This window comes from Fukomys damarensis, unplaced genomic scaffold, assembly GCF_012274545.1.
Source record: "Fukomys damarensis isolate Sample0158 unplaced genomic scaffold, DMR_v1.0_HiC HiC_scaffold_2, whole genome shotgun sequence".
Taxonomy (NCBI): domain Eukaryota; kingdom Metazoa; phylum Chordata; class Mammalia; order Rodentia; family Bathyergidae; genus Fukomys; species Fukomys damarensis.
The window spans coordinates 45,096,901-45,107,350 of record NW_022900914.1 but is presented as its reverse complement, the minus strand read 5'-3'; the positions used below and the strand labels follow the sequence as shown (position 1 = coordinate 45,107,350).

The 10,450-nt window shown below is 43.0% G+C and overlaps 1 protein-coding gene across 1 annotated transcript in view; it reads right to left on the bottom strand.

Annotated features, from left to right (window-relative positions):
- The window catches only part of Antxr1 (ANTXR cell adhesion molecule 1), a 206,607-nt gene that overhangs the window by 49,285 nt on the left and 146,872 nt on the right, over positions 1-10,450 (bottom strand). The window contains 2 exon segments of the mRNA XM_033764479.1: positions 5,393-5,560; positions 6,065-6,160. Of these exon segments, the coding sequence (XP_033620370.1) occupies positions 5,393-5,560; positions 6,065-6,160 (264 nt within the window).

The following is a 10,450-nucleotide window of genomic DNA, read 5'->3' as shown; positions in this document are numbered from 1 at the left end:
AAAAAAAAAAAAAAAAAAAAAGTAAACAAAAACAACTCTCTAAAGTTAAAAGAAGTCCATGATGGAAGCTCTTGGATCTTAGATTTTCTGAATGTAGGCAGAAGGCTGGTATTTAAAGACAGTAGCAAAAGGGTCTACTTATAATATCCTTTTGAGGCCAAAAGAGTCTCAGAGATTCTTCCCACAGATCCTCAGGCTTTCTCTAAAGCCTGGAGGAAGCTTTTCCTGTTGAGGGCAATTCTCTTTTTCTCAGATTTGGGTGTCCAGCATGCAGAAGCCTCCCCAAATGATGAATTTAGACCCTGATCCTTACTCCCCTGGTGAAATGTGGCACTGCTCCTGTGAAGCTAAAACAAAGATTTCTCCACAAACCTTGGAAACCTCTGCCAGAATGCAGTAGCTGACTTTTAAAAATAGCTTTCTAGGTGCTAAAGGTGTAGGGAAGGTGGGATGGGTAAGGGAAGGGTAATAAGGGAAAAGAAAAAAATGTGAGATAATTAAAAGATGGAAATAAAGTGTTTGTAGATGGGGAGGGGAGGAGGGGGTGAAGGGAGGGCAGGGACAAGGGAAAAAATGAGAACCAAGACCTGTCATGTAGAGGTACAAGATCCCAACGATGAATGTAACTGTACTGTATCCCTAAAATGTACCAATAAACTCAATTAAAGCTGAAAAAAAGACCAAAAAAATATCATTTTTATTCTTAAAATCTAAACAAGAGCTATTTTCTTTTTTATTGAATTTATTGGTACATTTTAGGTATACGGTACAGTTCAAGAGCTATTTTCTATAAGTGAATATATTGTTAGAAATGTCTTATTTGAATCCACAAAGATAGAGAAACTGGATGTTCTATGTAAATAGTAGCTTTTTACTTTCTTCTGCACAATAAGACTGGTCTGGGAATGTTTCTGCAGTCATCATTCAAAGTACCCTGGCCCATGAGTGTTGGGGCTGGGTTTCTGGTTTTTTGTTCTTTCTCTCTAGCCAGGCAGCAGCTGTGTCTTCCCACTTGTCTGCTTTAGCAAGTTGGAAGTTAGTCAGAAATTGAAAATTCTGAGGGCAGTTCAATTTACAGGGACTGACACCTCAATTTGTATACTTTGAAATACATAGTAGATATTGTGACCCTCACTTCCCTTCAGTGAAATTAATGAATACATTGAATGAATTTCAACTAATGAATTAATGTAGGGTTAGAAATTTACTCTACAAACAGCATAACTTTTTTTTTTTCCTATTTCTTCTTTTGGTTTTTCTTTAAGAAGAATTTGGAACTATTCTAAAACGTTGCTGGAGAAGGAGGAAATCTGTTTAACCTCAAAAGCACATCTTACAAAGCTTACTACTCTAGTTTGTCTTGTTTGGCTCTAAACTGCTTCATCCAGCACAGGGTCAAGACTGAATGCTGCTTGACTATAAACTCAGGGTGTTTAAGGCCAAAGATGACAGGTGGCTCTGCAGGAGAGATACAGAAGACCACTGTCCTCTTCAACCCTGAAAGTGGGACAGGCCAACCCTGCCCCTCATCATCTGTCTCTCAGGAACTAGCTGGCTGCCTGGCTATCCAGGGTCTGGTTTTTGCTGTCAGTTGTCATTTCTGTCATTTCAGTCATGAGGAAGAGCTATTGGAGAAGAAAGAGGCTGCAAGCCTTCCACCCAACCTGCCATCACTTCTGATTTTAATCTACCTGGTGACCATATATCTGTTTATGACTCAATTTATCTGAAATGTTCAGTCCTAATTTAATGAGAAGCATGGAGTATTGCAGATTGGGTGGGGGGGTGAAAACTGAGCAAAGTAGAATGCAGGTTAAATATCAGGGAAATTTTCCAGATCATGGGCCTGGAATGAGGGTAGGAAGAAGTGAGGTCGGTGTGGTTACTGCCTTAAATTAGGCTGGGGGATAGTGGGTGGAAAAGAGACCACTGTGGTTTGCTTAGCAACTGAGTATACCTTCTAAACTCTATTTCATGGAATGCATGAGAAAAAGTGATTCTATTGCAACCCATTTAACTCTGTATATAATTCTGGTCACTTTTGCTGGAGAGCAAGGAGTTCTCCCAGGACCTACTGACAGTTTTGTGCTAGGTGGAGCTGTTCTCTCTGTTTGTATCAGGGACGGACAGAAGACAGGCACAGTATGGAAAGATGATTGTCCATGTGCTGCTTGACTCCATCATCGTCTCTATTTCTCTGCCTCCCTTGTTCCCAGCCTTTTAAGTCTGCTTCTATACCATTTAGCTTCCCGTTGGCCAATAGGTGGTACTAGAAGAGGTGAGAAAGCAGGATGAAGGCAAATTGTAGTATTTGTTCCTTCTGCTTCCTCTCTGTCTTCCTGTCCCCAGCAATGGTCACATTCCTATAGTGCAAGAGTCTGCAAACATTATCTAGAAAGGGCCAGAGAGTAAAGATGGTAGGCTTTGCAGGTCAACAGGAAATGGAAGGCATTAGACAAGTAATTATATAACCATTTAAAACACAACTGTTTGAAAATGTAAAAAGCACCTTTTGCTTGTGGGCCATTTAAACACAGGTGGCAGGGAGGATTCCAATCCTGACCCCTCCCAATGAGTGCTTCTTTCTCCAGCACTGTTCCTCTCACTGGGCTCCATCTCCCCTTGCCCTGTAGGTCTACAGATGTAACAGCCTTCACTGTTGCTAGTCCCTGGGTGCCTCACCGCCTTCGTGGGCCCCTTGACACCGTCCACCCTCTGTAAGTACAACTTTTTGGAGTGTGCCTTCTGTTTCAACACAGGACTGTGTGATATATGAAGGCTCAGGAAGGGGAAGCAGAGTTTATGGTAACAAATGAAGCCTGATGTTCAGTCCAAGGCCTAGCAAATGTTCATAGGTGTTGTAGCTAGAATGGGGCTCAGCAGAGATTATGCATCCCACTAAAATGCATGAGGGCTGAAGTTCTGGTGGCACATCTGCCTTTCCTCTGGATAAAAAGTATACAATATTACTCTTGAGTTCCTTTCTGTACTTCTATTCTTCTTGTTCCCACCTGTTCCCATTGCAAGGGTTATACTTGCAATGCTGTTTATAGAGTCTTCAAAGCATACTTGATGCCCGCAGGGGGTGAAAACTGGTGCAGAGAAGGCTCATAAACATGAGTCATCACACCACTGGCTGTTCATACACCTACCAAAGAGTGAGTAAGCACTGGCATTAGCTGCACTACCAGGCAGGAGGAACAGTCATGCCTTCCCAGGGCCTGACAAGGGGATCCTGCTGAAAGGTTCAGCAAATCCACCAGATTCCAGACAGCTCTCCTGTCTTTTTTGGTGACTCCATGACACTCAGATTCCCAAGCACTTAATATTAATCCAGCATTTTTGTCGGTGGCAAAAATAGCCCTTATTTGAAATCTGATGTTGGTCTCCTTGCTGAGGCTTCTGACAAATCCCCAAAGTATGGACATGTCCTAACTGCCTATGTAACAATAGGAACCACAGCTCCTGCCATCTGAGACCCCACTGTGGAATGCTGCCAGCAACCTTGGGTGACAATTTCTCAACTGGACTTACTGAAGCCTGGTGGCTGGACCCCTCCATTCGTTTCTGATTCAATGGATCTTGGGTGGAGCCCCAGCGTAAGCCTTGCTATCTTTGAGAAGCAGCAGTTTAATATAATGCCTAGTTCTAGAGCCAGGACTGTGAAGGAAGTGGTCAGTGGGCAGCTGAGGGACATCACTTAGGAGTCTGGATGTAAAATGTGAAAAACAGGGCATTGCAGAATAAAAGAAGTTTCTCTGGATGAGAAAAAATGGACAAGTTGGCTAGCTGTAAGAGCTTTCAGAGGTCTTTTGTGAGGCTCAGAGCCACTAGGCCTGTGAATCTGTATTTTAAAAGCACTTCCAGGTGATTCTAATACTCATCCAGGTTTGGGAACCTCTGAATATTCCAAGTCTGATGTGCTTGGCACATAGTAGGTGCATGACAAATACTCATTGAGTTGGTACTAATTCCAAATGGGCGTTGGGAATATTTTTCAATTTCTAAGTGTATTTGTCCATATCCTTTATTTCATGAAACTACTGTAAGTTTTAAACTACCAGTTAGTAAAAGAATAACAGGCTCTCAAGAAGAAACTGGATTATACAAACAGAATTAATATTATCCCAACCTCCATGATTACAGAAATGAAAAATTATCTACTAGCAAAGAAGCATTAGTCACAAGTTACTGATTCCAGGAAATGACAAAATAGAAAATCCCCTTTCTTCTTCATCTCAGAGAATCTACTTGGCTCCTTCCTGTCTGCATATGTGTGTATGCCACTGCATGCTCCCTATTAGAAAAGCAGTAGGAGCAAACAGCTGCTCTTTAAGAAAGCTATGCTTAGTCCACAGATCCTGAGTTCATCATTGCTGCAGGGTGGGTTATTGTAAGAATCTCCCTGCTTTAAACATGGCCAACCAAGATGGAAATGCATTGCAGGTCCTGTAAGCCTGAGATAGCTCTGCTAGGAGCTGACTATCAGTAATGTTTCACTTCAGTGTTTCAGATGCTATTTCTTTTGATGTTTGTAGGAAAAGAGCTACTCTATAATCAGCAATTAGCTCAGTGAATGACACAAATTATTTTTGTCACCATCGGAGGTGGTTAAGGCTGTTTGTGTGTATGGTGTGGTACTGGTTGGTTCTCATACTCAGTCTTTCACTTTAGGCTGGGAGGGGGCCCCTTTCTGTTTGCCCATTGAACTGGAAGCTGTGGTCCTGTGTTGGGACCTTGAGTTCCAGATTCCAGCAGAGCAAGATCTCTGCCTATCTCAGTTTCTACTGTGTAAGATGAGAAATGAAGAAGTGGAGACAGGTTCTCTCTAGTCTTTTCAGCTATGATTTTCTAGGGCTTTCTGATAATTGGCACAATGCAGATGTCTAAGGGCAGGGCTGAAGAGAGGGTGCTACCACACTCACAGGAATCCAAGGCCATTTGGCCTCAAGAAGATCAGAAAAGTGGTCTTTAGAAAGTATTAGCTGCCTCCTTTGGCTTAAACTTCCAAAGAAACCAAAGAGGTGTTTTTCTTGAGTCTTCTCCTCTTTTCTTTGTACCGGGGATTGAACCTAAGACATTTGCATTGAGCTACATCCCCATCCCTTTTTATTGTCTATGTTTAGACAGGGTCAGGTGGCTAAGCTGCTGAGGCTGGGCTGTAACTTGTGATCCTTCTGCTCCAGCCTCGCAGAGTGCTGGGATTACAGGTGTCACAAGGCCAGGTTCCAAAGAGGATTTTAAAGGCTAGAGAGGTGAAAGGAAGAGAGGTGATGGAGAACAAAGGAAATTTCCCCACAGCTGGGAACAATGAGCCCTAGAGGGATTTTGTGTGTGTGTGTGTGTGTGTGTGTGTGTGTGTGTGTGTGTGTGTGTGTAGAGAGAGACACACCTTGATCGGAGAGTACCACTTCCGGGGAGATGAGGGCTGTCGCATATTGTTGTTGAGATTTCGAGGCTCGGGGAATTCATACTCCTGCTCAGGCATTTTTACCCTTGCATTTTTGGCCTTTTCAAGCTTGGCACCTTCTTCTGTAGAACCTTTTTCTCCCCAACGAACCTAAAATAAATTCAGTGTCATAAAATAACATGACAAAATAAAATTGGCTGCACGAGAATAGGAATGACAAGTACACATCTGATGTGCAAGGAACAAGTCTATAATTCCTTAGGCTTTTGAGGCCCAGGGAGGAGGAGTGTGGAGAAAAGGAAAGGGAGAGGGCAGAAGGTACAGAGAGAGTGGGACATGTGCACATGTATTTTGGGGAGATGTCCAGGCAGCAGGAAGCTGCTTAATGCATATAAATACTGTAGGGTCAGGTAAGAGCTCTGGATTTTGTTCCTGTAAGAACAGAGACCACTGAAGGATTTGAGCACACAAGTCACCTCTTTCCTGACTAATGGTAGGCAAGATATGGAGGTGCATGGTTAAAAGGCTGTACCTCCCACTTTCACCTTTCTGCCTCACATTCCACATCTCCACCAGACCTCAAGCATGGATCTCTACCATCTGCTTTGGGAGTGGTCATCACAAAGGTAAGTGTCCATGAAGCTGGTCTCTTACCTCCATCCTTTTAATGCCTCCGACCCCTCGTCCACCATAATAAGAGGCATCTACCGTGGGCCACTTTTTCTTAGGCAGACCATCATCATCTTCTTCCTGCAGAGAGATTGTGACACATGAAGGACAAAGTTCCTTGGATGTGTGTATGGACAGGAGCAGAGCTTGTACAACCATTGGAGTTAAACCCCAGTGCCACTGCTCCCTGGAATCTTGGGCAAGTAATGTCATCTACCCAAGAACATTTTCTTTATCTCTGAAGTGGGAATAAAAGCAGTACTACCAGGTCAGGTTGTGGTATAATGCTGGGACCTGTTTTCCATTTTCCTACTCCTATGTAAGATGCTTGGGTTTGATTGTGTCCTCCAAAATTCATGCGTTGGGCAACAGTGTTGGGAGGTGGGAGTTAATAAGAGGTGATTAGGCCACGAGGGCTCTGCCCTCACTAATGGATAAATGTTGTTATCTGGGTTAATTATCACAAGAGTGGTTTTGTCATAAAAGTGAGTTGGCCTCCTTTTACTTTACTGCAGTCTTGTGCACATGTTCTCTTGCCTTTTCATCTTCTGCTATGGGATGATTAGCAAAAACGCCCTGGCAAGATATGAGCCCTTGACTTTGCACTCTCTGCCACTATAGATCTCCAGAAATATGTGGAATAAATGTCTTTTCTTTAGAGAATACTCTCAGGTATTCTGTTATACCAGCAGAAAACAGACTAAGACATAGGAGATCTCATCTAATTCTAATTACATACCATAATGCACTGATGGAGAACCTTTTAGAGACCAAGTACCCAAACTGCATCCCCAAATCCACTTATTTATCACAAAGTGCCAACACTGCACTTAAACCTGCATATCTGACACTTGGCTGCTGGTGACTTGGCTCGAGTGCCAGCAGAGAGGGCTCTGTGTGCCCTCTGCCGCATGTGTGCCATAGGTTCACCACCATTTGACTAAGACATAGGAGATCTCATCTAATCCCATCTTCATACTATAATTTGGTGAATTTGTATCATCAGCTCTGATTCTTCAAAACTCCAATTGGGGTCTTGACATTCGTGCCTTCTCGTGAGAGCTAATACACATCTCAGTAACACCACTGCAAAAAAAAAAAAAAAACCTCCTGATTTCCCTACTCAAACCTGTTCTTCCTATAGTCTTTCCCATCGCCTGGAGTCATTTTTGAATCTTCCCTCTCCCTTGATCCTCCTACTCCAAATTTGCCAGAAGCTTTGGCTGCCCCTTCTTCTACTTGATCCCAAATCCACTGACTTTCCCACTTCTAGCTCCATCTTTGCTACCCTAAGCTCAAACTGACATCAGCTGTCTCCTGGATATTGTGGAGGCCTCCTACCTGGCTTTCTCTCTTACTGGGGCATAATCTGTCCTTCATAGTAAGACTCCTGGAGTCAAATGCTGTGCTTGGGATAGGCAGGCTTCTTAAAACTTAAAAAATTTAATATACCTTAAAAAACAGTGTTAACACTGCAGACTAGATGTATAATATGCTGGCATCTAACATTTGGTGCTCTTCTCTGTCTCTAAACAGATCTGTTCTTCCCTGTGGGACTGTGACCTCTGAAGGTAGAATGGATTATTTTGACCCTTGTATTCTGAGTGGACAGTACATGCTCAACAAACAGGCACTGGATTCATGATAACTGCACCATTGAGTTCATGCAGGCTTTATTGCTGATGGGCCAGCCACTCTTCTGAGTGTTCACATGTTTTAACTTTTTAACCTTACAACCACCCAGAGAGGAAGGCAGCGTTGTTATTTTCATTTTAGAGGCCTGGAGTAGAAGGTTGTAACTTTGGTCACTCAGTTTGAGTGTGGCAGAGCTCGATTTGGACTCAGGGAGCTTCCCTGGCAGGTTCTGGGTTTTGTCCCTTGTATTTTGCTTTTCTTAGTCATTTGATGGCATCACATTAATGCTATTTTTCTAGTTCTCCACTCCTTGTACCTGATAATTGTGATGATTTATGATTACATGATATGACAAGATAAAACCAAAACTTACAAACAATGCTAGTTTAGAGCCTTATTATGATTTAAATCCAGACTTATTGCATCTCATGAAGTCAAAGTAAGAACCTTATGCATCTTACACATATGGTTCCATGTTACCACAAGAAGTGGACGTAGGCAAATGTCTGTGCACATAGATACATGAAATGTGGATCCACAAAGCCTGGACATCCCTGTGTTAGGGCAGTTTTCCAGAGGAGATAACAGAAATTTTATCCATTAAAATCAAACATGGTAGCAGCAAGAATATATTTTAAAAAACAAGAATAAAGCTGCTTTATTCAGGAGACTTTCTTCTTCTTCTTCTTCTTCTTCTTCTTCTTCTTCTTCTTCTTCTTCTTCTTCTTCTTCTTCTTCTTCTTCTTCTTCTTCTTCTTCCTCTTCCTCTTCTTCTTGCTCCTCCTCCTCTTCTTCCTATTCTTCTTTCTCTTCCTCTTCCTCCTCCTCTTTTTCTTCTTCCTCTACTTCTTCCTCCTCCTCCTCTTCTTCTTTTTTCTTCTTCATTACAGGAGGGCAAACACCAGAAACCATCTAATTAGGTCTTTTCATTGCATAGAAAAAGAATGTCAGACCCACAGCAATGAAATGACCAATGAAGGAGAACTTCTGGTGTGGTTTTCTGATTTATCATCCAGCAATTACCGCCCCCCCCTCATACTTTAAGAACTTAATTTCAAAGAAAGAGTTACAATTTACAATTTACAAATTTTCAAACTTTGTGAGTGCTTAGTTATATGACATAAAATTGATTTCCATCCTTTCCAGGCTTCCTTGCAACCCCCCTCAAGTGGGCGGGGCCCAGGAAGGAGGGTGGGCTAGTCCCATGCTTGTGCAGGGCTGTGGTCATGCAACAGGAAATACCTAGTCTAAGAGGGTTGCTCTACACACTCCCGATCCACCAAGCCTGTCCTTTACTCCCTGACCCGAGTTTGTATGCCAACCTCAAACAGCAAAAGTCAACATAGAGGCCCAGGGTTTGACTAACGGGAGAGTCAGAGTTTCCCTTACAGTAAGCATGGCTCTGTTTACACATTCTGTAGAGTGGAGAGTTTTGCAATCACAGGAAGAGAAGGGAATCTTTGATGTGTTTTTTCATTTGGCCAAAAATTGTTGAAGTAAAATCACAGACCCAGTGAGTCCACTCTTAACAATCGGCAGTACCTGAAGGCGAATTTCTACATCTAAAGAAAAATGCCTCTTAAGAAAGAGGAAAGTTTCCTTCTGCACTGCCCTTGAAGGAGGGGAGTGGATCTCTTCAGCTATTTTTTGTTAAACATAATTTTGACATCCTGCATGGTTATTAGAGGACAAGATTGGCAAGTCAAGTTGCTTTGTATGAGCAACCAGCAAGCGGTGAGCAGAAAACAGTGAAACTGAGCTATGCAGAAGTGCCATGTGTCCCTGGGGAGACGGCTTGAGAACTTTCTAGTAGTGGAAGGACAGGGATGGAAAAAAAAATCTAATAATATTCTGCCAGAAGTTATTTGTTCCCTGACCTGTGCTGTCACCCAGCTCTATACTTAAGCCAGTATTTGTGCCACTAGTGCCTTGGGGGAGTGTAGGGATTGGGTTTGCCACATAGTATCTAAAAACAGCAAGCAGTAGAAATCAGCAATGCCTGGGAGAAACCACAGAGATCAGGAGGGATGCTGGCTTTCCATCATAGGAAGTTTTGTTTAAATGTTAAAGGAGGTGGTGTCCAGTCGGCTAATGCTTGGTGACATAAGTGGCAGCACATTCCTCAGGTCTTTCTGACCTGCTTGTCCTCAGGCAGACCTGGGCATGCCCTCAGGAACAGTGCTGCTCAGGAAGAAACAGCTGTGGAATGAATATGAAGTCTAATGTACCCATTTGGTTAGCCCAGAATTGGATTACTCCTGTCACGCCCTCAGGCATTGAACCTTTCCATCTTTCCATCCTGCCAGGCTTTTGTACAGCCCTAGGCTTCAACATTGAGGATGCTTGGAAAACTCTTCTTTCCTTTCTTCTGCCCATTGTTTAAGACATCATTCACGATCACACAGTTACCAAGTGATGGGACTTTGATGTGAACTTGGACCTGACAAGGAAGCATAGTGCAATTGTTCCTTGCATGAATCTGAAGAGTCTGTAGCACTTGCAACCAGTCACAAGACCTCCAGGGGCCTCAAGGGCTCCATTCCTGAGTGGCAGTATCACCCTACCCAGGCCCAGGTGGCACTCAGACAAGGCCCACAGCCCTTTTAAGACTGATATCAAGATGACCACTTATTTCCAGTGTTCTTTCCATGCTCTAGTGTGTAGCTAGCTGCTCTTTAGTTTTCTTTGGGCCCATGTTTTGTGGTTTGTCTCTCCTTTCATGCTTTCACATCACCA